Consider the following 17299-nt stretch of genomic DNA (forward strand, 5'->3'; position numbering starts at 1 on the left):
CCAACAAAATATTAAAATACCACAATACATCAAATATTAAAGCTTCCCTAAACAGGGCTGCCTTCAGATGTCGTCTTAAAGTCTGGTAGTTGTTGTTCTCTTTGACATCTGGTAGGAGGGCGTTCCACAGGGCGGGTGCCACCACCGAGAAGGCCCTCCGCCTGGTTCCCTGTAACCTCACTTCTCACAATGAAGGAACCGCCAGAAGGCCCTCGGTGCTGGACCTCAGTGTCCGGGCTGGACGATGGGGGTGGAGACGCTCCTTCAGATATACTGGACCGAGGCCGTTTAGGGCTTTCAATGTCAGCACCTAAAGCCACATGTCTGAGCAGGCTCCCCACTGGAGCGCATGGACGCCAACCCCTCCTCTGTCTCTTCTTCCAGAGAGTTTCTCCGATGTGAATTGAGCCGCGGAGGTCGTGTCGCGGGGGCCCCAAGGCCGAGCAGCCTTCTGGGGAAATCGCCCGTGGCTCCTGGCCGCACGGGGGCTCCAGGAGCAGCGCCGCCGGGAGGACCGCTTGCGTCAGACAAGGAGGCCGACTCTCCCTCACCTCCCGCCGCGCTCTTGGCTTTGCCGGTGACCCCCATCCCCGTGGCCGCTGGCAAGGGGGCGGCGTGCTGTGGGGCTGCTGCTGGGGTGAGCATCTGCCCTGCGATCTACAGGTATAGGGCGGTTGTTATTATTATTACTTGTTGTTGTTGTTCCTTGTCTCAGTCTGGGAGTCCCCAATAGAACGCCAGATCAGGCCGAAGGGAAAGCTACGAGCAACCCATACTGCGTGGCTGCAGGGTGGGCAGACGCTGTTGTATTTTTGGGACAGGGAAGAAGGACAAGCACCTTCCCCCCCCCCCAATAATATTTATTAATTTTCAATAAACGTAACACAAAAGAAAATATGCAACAACACAATAGAGAAGTGAAAAGGAGAAGGAAAAAAAGAATAACAAACTTAAAATACCTAAAGGGGGGGGAGAAATTCAGTTAATTAATTAAAATCCTTTTTCATATGCATTAATTGACTTCCTCTAATCTCCTCCATCTGAATTTCCTCTTAATTTGAATGTACAGTGGTGCCTCGCAAGACGAAATTAATCCGTTCCGCGAGTCTCTTCGTCTTGCGGTTTTTTTGTCTTGCGAAGCACGGCTATTAGCGGCTTAGCGGCTTTACGAAAAAGGAAACAAACTCGCAAGAACTCGTAAGACGTTTTGTCTTGCAAAGCAAGCCCATAGGGAAATTCGTCTTGCAGAACGACTCAAAAAACGGAAAACTCTTTCGTCTTGCGCGTTTTTCATCTTGCGAGGCATTCGTCTTGCGAGGTACCACTGTAGCAGTTTCCAATATCATTATTTCAAAAAACAATATTACAGTCATATTCCAATTTCTTTACCTTTCTTATAGTACATTTTCTTATTTAGATATTTAAATCTAATTCAATCCTAGGTCTGATTGATTTTTTCCAAGTGGTTACATATCTTTAATATTAGAATATTTGTTCAAATAGTCTTTAAATTTCTTCCAGTCTTCTTGGTAGTCCTTTTCTTTTTGGTTGCGGATTCTCCCGGTGAGATCAGCCAGCTCCATGAATTCCATCATCTTCATCCGCCACTGAAGCACAAGCATCTTTTTTGCTGGACTGCATGTCATTTGCTCTGGCGAGTCAGTGGCATGCTGGACCCAGACCATGCAGTTTGCCTGCCTCACCCGCCTGGGATTCCTGGGCCACCAGCCCCAGGCTTCTGGGCAACGCATCCCCCAAACCACCAGCCCTTCTGTTTGAATAAGCTTCAAGTCATAATATGCCTTTGATCTCTTCTCTGCAGGTTCCCTGCTGTTGAGATTGGACTTCCCAACTGAGGGGGTGATCCAGGGCGGATCCTTGTTAAGCTATAACGCAGGTGGGCAGCTTGTTTGAAAGACCCCCTTTCTCCTCCTCCTCCTCCTCCTCCTGTCAGTCACCCCCAGCCCAGAAGCCCAGATTCCTGAACCTCTACTTCTCTAGAGATCCCTTTCTTCCTTCTTTCTACCTCTTGGCTTAACTCTCTAGGGATGTGAGTGCGCTTTGTCTCAAACTGAGAAACCCTTTTGCTGTGGTTGCCTTAATAATAAAAATAATAATTTTTTATTTATACCCTGCCCTTCCTGGTTCAAAAACCGGACTCAGGGCGGCTAACAACAAATTTAAAACACCACATTTTTTGCTCCATAAGACACACCCGACCATAAGATGCACCTAGTTTTTAGAGGAGGAAAACAAGAAACAAGAAAGCAACACAAAGCCTCTTGAGCGAAGAGGCAGGAGCGCTTCAGCTGCGATCAAGAGGCTTTGCGTGGCTATCCCTGAAGCCAGAAGAGCAAGAGGGATCGGTGCGCACTGATCCCTCTTGCTCTTCTGGCTTCAGCGATAGCTGGGCAGCTTGCATTTGCTCTCTAACATGCACACGCATTTCCCCTTACTTTTTAGGAGGGGGAAAATGCGTCTTATAAAGCGAAAAACATGGTAATTATAAAGCAGCATAAAATACAGTACACGAACATGAATAACAATAAAATTCAAAAGTCAACTAGATAATCCCTAGGGCTAGCTGGCTGAATTAGTCCTACTTGGGCCAGCGAGGAGGCCAGGGGAGAATTAGCTGTGGGGTCTCATAGCAGGTGATCTTCATAAAAAGGGAAGGGAAGGGGAATAAAAGATCAGGCTGAATTCAAATTAAAGGCCAAGCGGAATAGCTCTGTCTTACAGGCCCTGCGGAAGGAGGTTAAATCCTGAAGGGTCGTTTGACACCCCTCTCCATCTACCACTGAGCCACCGGTTAGAATGTCAGACTAGGACCCGGGCGAGACCAGGGTTCAAATCCCCACTCGGCCCGGGAAGCTCACTAGGTGTGACGTGGGGGACGGGAACGGACAGTCACCTCCTGTCGGCTGGTAGGGTTGTTGTGGGGGTTAAGTGAGGAAAAGGAGAACAACCACATCAGCCGCTTTGAGCTCCTTTGGAGGGGAAACATGGGCTGTGGATTCAATAGATAACTGAATACAATGAATACCAGGTTTTTGGGGAAGAGAAGAAAGAAGACGAGAGCCAGAGGAACGCCAGCCCAGGAGCGGTAGAGATGGCAGCCGAGACACTGAACTTTGGGCCAGAGTGGTGAGTGTGTGTGTGTTTTTATATACATTTTTATTGGTTTTTCAAAACATATTTCCAACAATCATATAACATAACTTCTCTTATACAACGTTTTAGACTTCCGTCAACACCTCTGATGATTTTCTGTTCTTTATCACTTATTCTGCCTTTCCTAATTTCTCTGTGACTCTTAATTATCATTCTCCTCATAGTCTTTCTTTGCAATATTTCAGATAATCCTCCTTACGAAACTTCCTGCAGTCCTACTAGCATAATTTGTTCATTACTTTTCAAATAGTTCGTATATTTACTCCAGTCTTCTAAGAATCTCTGGCCCCGCAGGTTTCGAATCCTTCCTGTTAATTTATCCAATTCTGCATAGTCCATCAATTTCATCCGCCGTTCTGAGTTTGTGTCTTTTGAGGCTGCGCTGCGCCCAGAAAGGCCCTCTGGGGCAGAGGGAAGCCGGGGCAAACAGCCGACCTCCAGTGGGAAAGGAGGACTTGCTGGACCTGAGGGGTTGAGTGGGAAGAGACAGCTCCCTTCTCCCTGCTGTTCGCCTGACACACGTCCTCCCTCCTCCTCCCTCTTTCCTCAGGCTCCGCGCTCTCTCCAGTGGCGGGAGCGTCGCTTCCCCCCCACCCTCCCCTGCCATGCCAAAGTACAAGCTAGCCGAATACCGATACGGGCGGGAAGAGATGTTAGCACTTTACGTGAAAGACAACAAGGTGAGTGCCGCATGGTTGCGGGTTGGGGGTCGTGCCCCCAGCGTGTAGGGCTGCTTGACCACGGGGCGGACGGTGGGGAGGACCGGGCAAGTTGCGCCCCAGGTTCGAATTACTTTCTCCTCTGATTACAATCTTTGAATTGCCATATTTTTCGCTCCATAAGACACACCTAGTTTCTAGAGGAGGAAAACATGAGCAAAAATATTCTGAATCAAATGTTATACCAAACTACCGTATTTTTCGCTCTATAAGACGCACCAGACCATAAGACGCACCTAGTTTTTGGAGGAGGAAAACAAGAAAAAAAATATTCTGAACCTCAGAAGCCAGATCAGCAAGAGGGATCGCTGCGCAGTGAAAGCAGCAATCCCTCTTGCTGTTCTGGCTTCTGGGATAGCTGCGCAGCCTGCATTCGCTCCATAAGACTCACACACATTTCCCCTTACTTTTTAGGAGGGGAAAAGTGAGTCTTATAGAGCGAAAAATACGGTATTTAAAGCAGCGAAGCAGGCAATCCTCGTCTGCTTTGCTGCTTTAAATTTGCTGCTTTAAAGCGAGCCGCGGAGGGGGTACGGATGGGGGCCATGGCTCCCCTTCCTTCCCTCCTCCCTGGCTCGCTTTAAAGCAGCAAAGCGGACAGGATCCACTTACACGTCCCTCCTCTGTGCAGCATTCGCTTCATGAGACGCACAGACATTTCCCCTTACTTTGCAGGAGGGAAAAAGTGGAGCGAAAAATACGGTACCTTCCCTTTTGCTAAGCTGAAAGGGAGCAGCAGTTGCTGAGATTCCAGCTTGCTTCCTTTGCCCCCTTCCTGTATCTTCTTATCTTTCCCCACCCGCCTCCGGGGTCGACCCCTGCCAGAGCGTTGGGCTGGGTTGGGAAGAATCTGGGTGGGCTCCTGACGGCTTCCTTTCCGCTCTCCTCCCTCCACAGGTCCCGGAGGAGATCCAGGATAAAGAGTTCTCTGCCATTCTCCAGGACGATCCTCTGCAGCCTCTGGCATTGGTTCCCTTAACGGAAGAGGAGCAGGTAAAAGCGGCAGCGGTGGCTGCATCCTAGCTACAGCGGCTGGGCTGTGCCCTCCACAGTCGGAGGAGCCGTGCTTCTGATTCTCAGTTGCTGGAAACCGCAGGAGGGGAGAGTTTTGCTCCTGCGCTTGGATCCTGGTTCTCCATTGGGGCACCTGGTGGGGCACTGGATGCTGATGGGCCCCCTTTGGCCACACCCAGCAGTCGGTCAGTTTTATTGCACATGGCCAAAGGCTGCCGCAACGTACATAGAATCATTCAACAATTCAAAGAAAATATACTGGACTGATACAAAAAACGTAAAACATTTATATTATCAAGACATTTCCTACTCTAAACAGAGCTATAGAAGTATCTTAATACAGTGGTACCTCAGGTTACATTCGCTTCAGGTTACAGACTCCGCTAACCCAGAAATATTACCTTGGGTTAAGAACTTTACTTCAGGATGAGAACAGAAATCGTGGTTTGGCGGCACGGCGGCAGCAGGAGGCCCCATTAGCTAAAGTGGTGCTTCAGGTTAAGAACAGTTTCAGGTTAAGAACGGACCTCCGGAACGAATTAAGTTCTTAACCCACTGTATACAAATTAAGACATTAAACAATAAAATTTACAAGTTAAAATTATCACATGGCCGCTAATATATTAAAAGATAATGTTAATTAATACAGTGTGCAATTATATTCAGAGTTTGGTGATAAAGATAGAATATGGCTTGATGTAGATAGGGTCAAATAAATTCATCTCCTTTACTGTTGGTGGCTACCTTGGCTGTATAATTTGCTCTAATTTTCCTAGCAGCAGTTGCAAAGAGCGCTACAGGCCAGGTCACATACTTATCTGTGTCTGCAAGGAGATATAAAATCATGTCAGAGGGGTTCTGGCCAGGGGACCTTGTCCTTATAGGTGCTAAAAATCGTTCTCTTACTTCATTATATAAGGGGCAGCGCAAGATGTAATGCACAAGGTCCTCTACTTCAGGACATCCCCTAATGCAAACGCGTTCGTTTGTTGGCATGCCTCTGTGTCTCCCATCTCTATAAGTTTATTGTATTTAATCGTAACTCTGTAAAAGCTTTCCGAAGTCGTGCAGAAGTCAATTCATTAAAATAAGATGTATGTTCATTGGCCTCTCTTGAGTTTAAAATATAATGGGGCGCATGTAGATGTGTACATAGAGTTTAGGTCGTTTTTATTTTTTATTTAAAAATAATTTTTATTAAGTTTCCATTTACCAAATTAAACATATCAAACCAATTAATCCAAATTATAACAATACACATCATATAATCCAATTATTTCCCAATTGTAAATTTTTGTGGGGGGTACCCATGCTTCTTGATTGGCAGGAGTCCAATCCTCGAATATTTCTGCTGCTTTCATATTTACAATGATATTTTCAGTCCCTCTTCTCAGCCCTTGTCGTTACTCATTTTCCTTTTCATTCACCTCTGAGTTATCTCCGCAAGTGGGTTAAAAAAACAGTTATTTATATTGCTGTGCGGATTCTGTATTGCTCTCTCGTGAATCACTCTCATCCAATAGTCCAGGCGTTTCCACTCGAGCAGGCGAGTTTAGGTCGTTTTTAGTTGCCACTGCCCTTATGGTTCGTTTAAAGATATTTTTTTCTGGGAATATAAGGGAAGCAGTCTGTTCTTAAGGTCTTCACGATGGCGGGGCGGGTTTTTGACAAAGAGTGGATCCAGAGGCCGCCTCTTCTCAAATTCTGCTTTTTCTCTTTCCCCCCAAAATACCTGCTTCAGAGGAACTTCTCCATGTCTGTGAACAGTGTTGCGGTGCTAAGGCTGATGGGAAAGGGGGCTGGGGCTGCCCCGGCCGGAGTCTCCCGGGGGAGAGGCAGCACCCGGAGCCGAGGTACGGAGCCATCCTGGGGGCGGGTGGGTACCTTTCCTGAGAGCCAGCGTGGTGTAGTGCTTAAGAGCAGTGGACTCGTGATCTGGTGAACCAGGTTCGCGTCTCCACTCCTCCACCTGCAGCTGCTGGGTGACCTTGGACCAGTCACACTTCTCTGAAGTCTCTCAGCCCCACTCACCTCACAGAGTGTTTGTTGTGGGGAGGAAGGGAAAGGAGAATGTTAGCCGCTTTGAGACTCCTTCGGGTAGTGATAAAGCGGGATATCAAATCCAAACTCTTCTACTCTTCTTCTTCCTGTCTTGCCACCTTTCCCTGATCTCCCTTGGGGAGGCGGCGAGTGGGTTCCTGTTTCCGAGAGCCAGTGCAGTGATTTGAGTGCCGGACTAGGACCTGGGAGAGATCAGGGTTCAAATCTCCCTGGTTGGCTATGAAGCTCCCTGGGTGGGTGAGCTTGGAGGCCGGTCAGTGTCTCTCTCAGCCTCACCTACCTTGTTGAGGCAATTAGGGGAGGTGGGGAGAGAACCATCTACACTGCCATTTTTGAGCTCCTTAGAGAGACATGGATTCGATATAGGTTAAGGGACCCATGACCATTAGGTCCAGTCGTGGCCGACTCTGGGGTTGCGGCGCTCATCTCGCTTTACTAGCTGAGGGAGCCGGCGTACAGCTTCTGGGTCATGTGGCCAGCAGGACTAAGCCGCTTCTGGCGAACCAGAGCAGTGCACGGAAACGCCATTTACCTTCCCGCCGGAGCGGTACCTATTTATCTACTTGCACTTTGACGTGCTTTCGAACTGCTAGGTGGGCAGGAGCAGGGACCGAGCAATGGGAGCTCACCCCATCGCGGGGATTTGAACCGCCAACCTTCTGATTGGCAAGTCCTAGGCTCTGGTTTAACCCACAGCGCCACCCACGTCCCAGGATGCGATATGCATGCAGTCAATCAATCGATGTTATTTTGACACCTTACCTCTCTCCACCCCACAACTAAACAGGCCGTGGCCGTGGCGAGAGTGGCTTTTACCAAAGAAGCATTGAGGAGGCAGAAGGGGCGTTTGGCCGCGGTGGGGTCCGTGAGATACACCGCAGCCAGAGTTGGGATGACCGGTGAGTAGGGGTCTGGGGGGGAGCTGTGCCTGTGGGTCGCTGTGGGAACCTGCTGCCCTCTTCCCTTGCTCTGACACCCTCTTCTTCTCCTGCAGAGGAGAACGACGGTTTGAGAAGCCCATCCGACGGGAAGGAGGTACAGTGATTTCCCATCTAGATCGCAGGGTGGTCAGCGGTTTGGCAAGATTTGTCCTAGGAGCAGTTTGCCCCCGCCAGCTTTCTTCCTACCTTGTGCAGAAAGGGAACGGGTCGTGCTATCCGCCTTTGAAATGAGGAGCTGTTGTTAGCCTGTGGGCATTACTGGTAGCAGAGGAGAGCTGTGCCCGTCCTGAAGCGGCCTGCTGCTTTTTGTTGCTGGGCGCAGAAGAAGGGGCTTCACTCGCCTGTTCTGGTTCTGGAGTGTGGGGCACTCCGTAGCTCTCTCACCATTCTGCTAGCTCACCTGTACGCAGTTCCTTCTTGCATATGCCTTGCCAGGGAAGCGCTTAATTGCAAGGGTGTGTGTGTGTGCGCACTCCATCTTTCCCAGCTACTCTTTTACACCTGGCCCAGGCCAGTAAGATCTTGGCTGGGGTGGGAGGGCTCAGAGGACCACACTGGACCCTTCGCACCTAAAGTCTGGCTTAGAGACCCCTACGCTCGCTCTCAGGGCTCTTTTTAGAGCTTACCGGGGAGCGGGGGAGTCGCCCAGGGGTACCCGCAGGAATACCAGGTCCTCAGAATGCTCAATCTGAGGTTTTTTCGTGGTTCCGCAACGCTCTGGCGGTCACCCCAGTCTTCAAAGCACCGGGGCTCTTTCAGCGGAAAGAGCTCCCGTCCGCCATTAATCAGGCGATCAACCGGAAGTCTGTATGCCATCCCGTTTTGCTTCATGATCAATGTGTCTCTACTATATAAGCTTGCATATTTTTGACACAAATTAATTCATCAGCCTCAGCTTGATGGGTATTGAAATAATTGGTCATAGAGCCTGTATAATAAAACAAACAAACAAATGGACTTCCGTTGCAAACCTTTCAACAGTGGAATGGATGACCTCGGAAGGTGGTGGTTTCAGAACCACATTGGAAACTAAAACTGGGTAGTCACTTGCCACAGCTTCTGCGGCTGAGATTGCTGCATTGCAGGGGGTTGGACTAGATGACCCTCGGGGTCCCATCTGACTACAATTCTGTGATTCCATGAAAGTCACACACAGAAAGCCATGGAAGCTCCATCAATTTCCCTGCTTAAAAGCTGCCTTCATTTTGGGTGTGGCAGGTCCTATCCCACTGATTGGTGTCCCTGAGGTGGGACGGCCCAACTAGAGTTAGAAGGGACCCCAAGGGCCATCTAGCCCAACCCCCTGCAACGCGGGAAGCTTTTGGCCCAACGTGGGGCTCAAACCCACGACCCACAGATTAAGTGTATTGCACTCTACCAGCTTATCCGCCGCCGTCTCCCTCCTTATTTGAAGCCCGGGCTCCGTTTGAGGAGGTGGTTCCCCCGGGGCGCAAGGAGTTTGCCCGCTCGGACAGCGACAACTGGCGCACCCTCCGAGAGGAGCACGAGGAGGAGGAAGAGGGCAGCAGCGGTGCTGTGGCCGTGGCCAGCTGGCGGCAGAGCGGAGGCCCCCGGCGGGAGAGCGAGCGCTGGCGGTCTGCTAGCCCAGGTGAGAGCCCAGGGCGGAAGCAAGCTTGGGGGAGCGAGGAGGAAGAGGGCGTCCGGCGTCCGGTTCCGGCCCCTGCGGAGGCCACAGGAAGGAGAAATGGGTTTGCCCTCAAACCTCCCTCTCTCCCCACAGACGGAGGAGGCCCTCGGTCCGCGGGCTGGCGGGAGCACGGCGGAGAGGGGCGCCGGCGGAAGTTTGATTTTGACTTCCGGGAGCGGGAGGACGAGCCGCGTAGCGGGCGCCGGCACCGGCACAACAGCGACAGCTTCGAGGACGACAAGGACGGCCTCCCGGAGTGGTGCCTGGAGGACGAGGAAGAGGATTTGGGGACCTTCGACTCCTCCGGGGCCTTCATGTCCCTCAAGGTGTGCAGAAGGTTCCTAGGTTCCAGCAGCGTTTCCCCAGAAATCGCTAGGGGAAAGGTCTTCTCTGCTCGGGGTTTTCCCCCATTTGTCTGTCTGTCTGTCTGTCTGTCTGTCTGTCTGTCTGTCTGTCTGTCTGTCTCACCCACACAGATACAGATCTAGGGCTTATCCATTGGGGGTCTGCCCTCATCTAGGGGGAGAGAGGAGAAGATAATGATAGTTATTATTGGCTTACTAATTGCCTTCTGTTTTCCCGCCTGCGGTTGAAGACTTTTATTCCGACAGGCCCTTGGGGGCAGATTGTTCCTTACGGAAATGGTTTTTAAATCGTTCTGTTTTTATTATTTGTATTGTAATTGATCTGCTTTTAAAAAATACAGTCATACCTTGGGTTAAAGATGCTTCGGGTTAAATCTGTTCAGGTTGCGTCCCGCGGTGACCCGGAAGTACAGGAAAGGGTTACTTCCGGGTTTTGCCGCTCACGCATGCACAGACGCTCAAAGTGACGTCATGCGCCGAAGCAGTGAATCGCGGATGCGGGTTGCGTTCTGCTCCTGTTGCGAACGGGGTCCGGAACGGATCCCGTTCGCAACCAGAGGTACCACTGTATTGTTTTAACTCTTGCTGAGTTATTTTTTAATTAATATATTAATGTTCTGTTTAGCTTTTTGTATTTTTTTTAAAATTTGTGTAAGTTGTCTTGAGGCCTAGTCTGGGGGAAAGGCAGTAGCAGGATGAAGATAATTATAATTAATAATAATAAAATTTACTCCTTGGGGTGAGAGGAGGTCATATAGCCCCTGCCAGGTATCTCTCTCTCTCTCTCCCTCTCCTTGGAGGTTTGGTGGTTTCTTCCCTGGCGGCCTGGTTCTTGTTCCTTCCCTTCCCATTGGCCATCCTTCCTTTCCCACCTGGATCCCTTCCTGCTGAATAAGGACTGTGTATGGTGATGAGGGGTATCCCCAACCCCCCCCCACATGACTATTCTGTTAGGATATAGTTTCATTCCATTTTTGGAACAGGCATGTGGAGTTGTTGCATGTTACGTGTCTGTTTACTTCCAGCACAGTCTGCTGGGAACTTCCACCGTATATAGCTTTTGCCTGTGTTTTTTGCTTGGACACGAAGGGAAGCAGACATGTTTTCCTTTGCTCTAATGCCGAATAAACGCTTGTAAATACGCTTTGCATATGCCTCTGTCCACCACTTCCGTTGTGAGGAGTTGTTCACTCTGCTGATTAGAGCGTGCTCAAGTTTCTGAAGCTATGAGTCGCTGATTGATGCTGTTCAAAGGGAGACTGGAGTTCACCCGGCTGCTGGCCAGTGGGCTGCAGCCAGCTGGGAGCCTGCAAATTGCCCCCGCCTCCCAGGACGCATCCCAACAAGAGGGTTATGGGTCCAGATCCACGGCTCTTACACGAGAGTAAGGCTGCTGATGGCTGCTGCGAGACCTGGCAGAGACAGAGGTATATGAAGCGAGACTTCTCAAAGCTGACAATGGCCTCTTCTCTTCTCCTTCTGCAGAAGAGCCCCAAAGAGCCGATCCTTGAGGAGCAGGAGTTAAGCTTCCAGCCCCTGCAAGAAGAGGAAGAGGAGGAGGAGCTGCCGGAGGCCAAGGACGGCGACAGGAGAGAGGGTGGGGAGGTCCCTGCCAGCCCCACGGCCAAGGAGGGGCCGGAGAGAGGTAAGAGGCTGGAGGAGGTAGAGCTGCTCCTTGGACAGAGGGCAGGAAGGCTGTAGGCTTGAGCCCCATACCCCCCCAATAACCTCCTTCTGCACCCCTTCCCCTCCTTTTCTCATAGAACGGAAGGAGCCCCGGCAAGTGCCGGAGGAGAAACTGCCTGCTCCTCCCGGTGCCCCGTGGCGAACGGGCCCCTCTTTCCCCACTGCTGCTGCCCCCGTGGGTGAATGCGAGAGTGTCACGCCGGGGGTCTCATCGAAGGTGGAGGTCTCGGGGCTGGCGCCTGGGGGCAACAAGGAGAAGGAAGCTCTCGATGGTATGTAGATGAGGGAGGGAGGGAGAGGCCTGCGATTCTCCCCTTCTCCTCCTACTGCAGGAGCCGGCAAGCCTTACCAGGCCTGAGCCGGATCACACCTGTGGAGATCCTCTGTGGGCCAGACTGGCACAGCGCAATGCCAGAAGTTGCATCTGTGCATGTCCATGGCACCGGAAATCACTTCTGCGAGTGCCCAGATGCCGGAAATCGCATCTGTGCATGTCCGTGGCGCCGGAAATCGCTTCTGCGCGTGCCCAGATGCCGGAAATAATAATAATAATAAATTCTGTGCAGATTGCCAGAGGAGGGGGTCAGGCTGCGCCCTGACCAAAGGCCTGGTGGAACAGCTCTGTCTTGCAGGCCCTGTGGAAAGATGTCAGGTCCCGCAGGGCCCTAGTCTCTTGGGACAGAGCGTTTCACCAGATTGGAGCCACGGCCAAGAAAGCCCTGGCTCTAGTTGAGGCCAGCCTAACTTCTCTGTGGCCTGGGATCTTTAGGATGTTTTTATTTGCAGACCGTAAATTTCTCTGTGGGGCATACCAGGAGAGGCGGTCCCGTAGGTAAGAGGGTCCTAGGCCGTATAGGGCCTGGGATAGCATCTGCGCCTGTCCATGGCACCGGAAATTGCTTCTGCGCGTGCCCAGATGCCGGAAATAGCATCTGCGCATGTCCATGGTGCCGGAAATCACTTCTGCACATGCCCAGATGCCGGAAATGGAGAGTCCCTGCGCTGCGCTGTGCCAGTTTAGCACAGCACGTAGGGACTCGTCAAGTGGGTGGCTCGGTTCGGGGGTGGCTTGTGGGCTGGTTAAAACAGCTTCTGTTGGCCGCTTCCGGCCCACGGGCCTTAGGTTGCCGACCCCTGTCCTAGCGCTTCCAGGGCGTCACAACGGAGCAGATTGGTGGAGAAGGCAGGTTAAATCACGAGGAAACTTGGCATCTAAGGAAAGGGTTGGCAGGGACAGGAATGGGCCGGGCTGGCATTGTAACCCACAAGGGAGCCACCTCTTCTGCCCCTGTTGCCTTGTTTGGGGGGGCTCTCAGAGACAGGGTCGTTCTGTGCAAGGGAATGAACCTTTCTCCTTCCCTTCCCTCTCCCACCTCCAGGGGATCCGTGCCTCCTCAGCCACCCGGCTCAGCTCAACCCGGCTGCTGTGGCTGCCCTTCCCACGCCGGCGTCCTCGTCCGCAACTGCTGCTGCTGCTACTACTGAATTCACAGTTGGGGACAACGAGGATGAGGACGGGATGAACCACCTGCAGCAGGTGAGCGGGGGTCGCAGGGCCAAGGGAATCTGTGTTAGGGAATTGCTCTGTTACTTTTATTGTTAGCCACTCTGAGCCCAGCTTCAGCTGGGGAGGGCGGGATATTAATCGTCATCATTGCTCTGCATAGGATTGCTTCTGGACTCTGGCTTGTGTGGGTTGGCTGGTTGGTTGCAGCAAACATGTTTTCGTGGCTGGCTCCCATGGACGCTTGCTTTGCTAGCGACTTGCCAGTGCGGAAGCTCTGAATCTTCTAGCTGAGATGGGGGCTGCCCGACCCCCCCCCCCGATTTACTAGGTCAAGATCCCAGCTTTTGGGCTTTGGTTTGATTCATAACAGACTTTTAGGAGACATCTGAAGGCAGCCCTGTTTAGGGAAGCTTTTAATGTTTGACGGACTGTTGTATTTTATGATTTTTTTGGAAGCCGCCCAGAGTGGCTGGGGAAAACCCAGCCAGATAGGTGGGGAATTATTAATAATATAATATAATATAATATAATATAATATAATATAATATAATATAATATAATATAATATAATATAATATAATATAATATAATATAATATAATAATATAATATGATAATAATAATAATAATAATTTAACACTTTTAGCTGCCCCCTATTTCAACCAGGTAAGTGGCTTATAGCAATGACCATGGAAAAGCAGTCGGATTAACACAGGCTTCCTCAGCCTCGTCTCCCTCCAGATGTTTTTGGTCTACAACTCCATGCTCCCTAGCTAGCAGGACCAGTGGTCAGGGATGATGGGAGTTGCAGTCTCAAAAAACATCTGGAGGGCCAAGTTTGAGGAAGCCTGGATTAACGCATACCAGGTTTGTAAAGAAAACGTTTCTGGATACTGAAGCGAAAATATTTCAGTGACGGTGGGATAGCTAGGAGCCGGTGTTGCAGGTGTCCGACTCTTAAGGCTCACCCGGCCCAACCCGCCGCAGTGCAAAATATTTGGAAGTAGTGGGGTGGGGGTCGTATGCATTTCTCGGTGTGCATTTTTGCACGCTCGCGACAGACGCGCATCATCTCCCTGTGCATTTCTCCCCCGAACCACCCTGCCCCCTTTTCCCTCCACTCCCCCAGGAAGCGGAAAAGATGGTGGCTTCCTTGCAGGACAGCTCTCTGGAGGAGGAGCACTTCACCCAGACCATCGTGGACCATCGCAACACGGCCGCCGCCCTGCCGCTCTCCCACGAGGCAGCCATGAAGTGGTTCTACAAGGATCCCCAGGGGGAGATCCAAGGTGAGCTTTGCAGTAGGATTGGAATTGCCAAGAAAAGATGTTCGATTGTTTCTGTATGCCGCTACAGTGGCAAGGCATGGGACGCGGCTGGCGCTGTGGGTTAAACCACAGAGCCTAGTGCTTGCCGATCAGAAGGTCGGCGGTTCGAATCCCCGCGACGGGGTGAGCTCCCGTTGCTCGGTCCCTGCTCCTGCCAACCTAGCAGTTTGAAAGCACGTCAAAGTGCAAGTAGATAAATAGGTACCACTCCAGTGGGAAGGTAAACGGCGTTTCCATGCGCTGCTCTGGTTCGCCAGAAGCGTCTCAGTCATGCTGGCCACATGACCCGGAAGCTGGACGCTGGCTCCCTCGGCCAGTAAAGCAAGATGAGCGCCGCAACCCCAGAGTCGGTCACGACTGGACCTAATGGTCAGGGGTCCCTTTACCTTTTTACAGCAGCAAGGTAGTGATGTAGTGATGTATGGAAGTGAGAGCTGGACCATAAAGAAGGCTGATCGCCGAAGAATGGATGCTTTTGAATTCTGGTGCTGGAGGAGACTCTTGAGAGTCCCATGGACTGCAAGAAGATCCAACCTCTCCATTCTGAAGGAAATCAGCCCTGAGCGCTCACTGGAAGGACAGATCGTGAAGATGAGGCTCCAAGACTTTGGCCACCTCATGAGCAGAGAAGACTCCCTAGAAAAGACGCTAATGTTGGGAAAGATGGAGGGCACAAGGAGAAGGGGACGACAGAGGACGAGATGGTGGGACAGTGTTCTCGAAGCTACCAGCGTGAGTCTGACCAAACTGCGGGAGGCAGTGGAAGACAGGAGGGCCTGGCGTGCTCTGGTCCAGGGGGTCACAAAGAGGCGGACACCACTAAACGACTAAACAACAGCAGCAGCAAGACTGCTATTAAGCTAAAAATTGGAAATCTCAAGAAATACCAATAGAGGAATGGCAGATGAAGATGTTGGACTTTTTGGAGCTGGCCGACCTGACTGGAAGAATCCGTGACCAGAAAGAAGAGGAGTATCAAGAAGATTGGGATAACTTCAAAGAATACTTAGCCAAATATTGTAACATAAGATAATTAGAAGATACTTGGAAGTATCAAACAGATTTAGGATTAGAACAAGAATTAATTGTAAAGCATTAAGGATTAGAATACCAATCAAACAGAAGAGGATAGTAAATCGAAGGAGATAATTTTTATTAGAAATATGATTTTGGAGAACTGTTACAAGGTGATACAATGAAATTCCGTTAGGGGGGATTTGAGGAAGTCATTTAACAATGAAAGTTAAATTAGGTCTTGGGAAGTGTTCCCCCCCGCCTTTTCTTTAGAATTGTAATGTGTTTTCGTTTGTGTGTTTTGTATGTTATTTCTGTTATAAATGTGGAAATTGATTAAAAAAAAATTGGGGGGGGGGAAAGGTGAGCTTTGTTTTTGTTTTTTTAAAAAAAGATATTTATTCAGAATTTCAAAAGTACAAGAAAAAGGCCAAAAAAAAGAACAAATACATCACAACAAGAAAAAGAAAAAAAGACAAATCCCATATTACATCTTTTCATTTGCTTATTTCTTTGACCTCCTCACACCTCCCTTTTTGTATTCTAACTTAATTCGTTGTTTCAGTAAATTCTTTCCATCTTTCTCAATTCTTATTTAGATAGTTTATCTTGATAGACTAACCTATTAGTTAACTCAACAAATCCTTTCCATCTTTTGCCATATTCTGTTATTCAATTTACCTTGATTTATTTAACCTTGTCTTACCATAAAAAGAAAACCTTAAAGTTCAAAATTTAAAACATATTTATACATAACTCCTTGTATCCTTTCTACTAAAGCCAGATAATTCCATTCCAACATTTCCCCTAATATTTCATTAGTTTTACACTAATTCCAAAAATGGGACGCAGGTGGCGCTGTGGGTAAAAGCCTCAGCGCCTAGGGCTTGCCGATCGAAAGGTCGGCGGTTCGAATCCCCGCGGCGGGGTGCGCTCCCGCTGCTCGGTCCCAGCGCCTGCCAACCTAGCAGTTCGAAAGCACCTCCGGGTGCAAGTAGATAAATAGGGACCGCTTACCAGCGGGAAGGTGAACGGCGTTTCCGTGTGCAGCTCTGGCTCGCCAGATGCAGCTTTGTCACGCTGGCCACGTGACCCGGAAGTGTCTCCGGACAGCGCTGGCCCCTGGCCTCTTAAGTGAGATGGGCGCACAACCCCAGAGTCTGTCAAGACTGGCCCGTACGGGCAGGGGTACCTTTACCTTTACCTTTAATTCCAAAAATAAAAGAAAATTTTCCATTTATAGGCTTTCCCCCTAATTTTTATCCAACGTCCCTTCTTCCTGGTCTCGGGTTATGTCAGTCCTTACTGTCCATTCCACCCAGTCCATCAACCTGGTGATCTTATGTCCGAGGCCCTTAAGTCTCTTCTATGCCCCTTCTGCAGATTTTCTTCTTGTTGTTTATGCTTTCCTTGGGAAAGGTGAGCCAGGAAGGGTCTGTGTGTGTGTGTGTGTGTGTGTGTGTGTGTGGAGCACAGCAGCTGCTCTGCATCCGCAGCCCCAATTCTCCCCCCCCCCCTCGGATCACTGACCTGCCCCTTCCTGTCTCTCCAGGACCCTTCACGACTCAAGAGATGGCGGAGTGGTTCCAGGCCGGCTACTTCACCATGTCCCTGCTGGTGAAGAGAGGCTGCGACGAGGGCTTCCAGCCGCTGGGCGAAGTCATTAAGATGTGGGGAAGAGTGCCTTTCGCTCCGGGTCCATCGCCACCCCCGTTGCTGGTGAGAGTACCAGGGAGGGGGTGGTGGGGGGGGGGGAGAGGCGAGGTTTTTGTGTTTTTAACTGAGATCGACAGATGGAGGGCAGTACACCTTGGTTCTCAAACTTACTCCTTTCCGGAAGTCC

At 50.4% G+C, this 17299-nt stretch overlaps 1 protein-coding gene across 2 annotated transcripts in view; it reads left to right on the plus strand.

The window, feature by feature from the left end:
• Window positions 1–17299, plus strand: part of GIGYF1 (GRB10 interacting GYF protein 1) — a 50340-nt gene that overhangs the window by 13454 nt on the left and 19587 nt on the right. The window contains exons 2-16 of one of the 2 annotated variants that reach the window (XM_081886734.1): window positions 385–663; window positions 1823–1897; window positions 3050–3147; window positions 3725–3854; window positions 4791–4886; window positions 6649–6760; window positions 7756–7867; window positions 7963–8003; window positions 9291–9518; window positions 9651–9883; window positions 11408–11567; window positions 11686–11880; window positions 12988–13145; window positions 14244–14403; window positions 17009–17175. In XM_081886734.1, coding sequence (XP_081742860.1) covers window positions 3113–3147; window positions 3725–3854; window positions 4791–4886; window positions 6649–6760; window positions 7756–7867; window positions 7963–8003; window positions 9291–9518; window positions 9651–9883; window positions 11408–11567; window positions 11686–11880; window positions 12988–13145; window positions 14244–14403; window positions 17009–17175 — 1827 coding nt within the window. In that variant the 5' untranslated portion in view covers window positions 385–663; window positions 1823–1897; window positions 3050–3112. The remainder of the gene's footprint in view (window positions 1–384; window positions 664–1822; window positions 1898–3049; window positions 3148–3724; window positions 3855–4790; window positions 4887–6648; window positions 6761–7755; window positions 7868–7962; window positions 8004–9290; window positions 9519–9650; window positions 9884–11407; window positions 11568–11685; window positions 11881–12987; window positions 13146–14243; window positions 14404–17008; window positions 17176–17299) is intronic. The other variant, XM_081886735.1, reaches the window with a different exon arrangement.

This window comes from Podarcis melisellensis, assembly GCF_964234715.1.
Source record: "Podarcis melisellensis genome assembly, chromosome: 13".
NCBI classification, from domain to species: Eukaryota; Metazoa; Chordata; class Lepidosauria; order Squamata; family Lacertidae; genus Podarcis; species Podarcis melisellensis.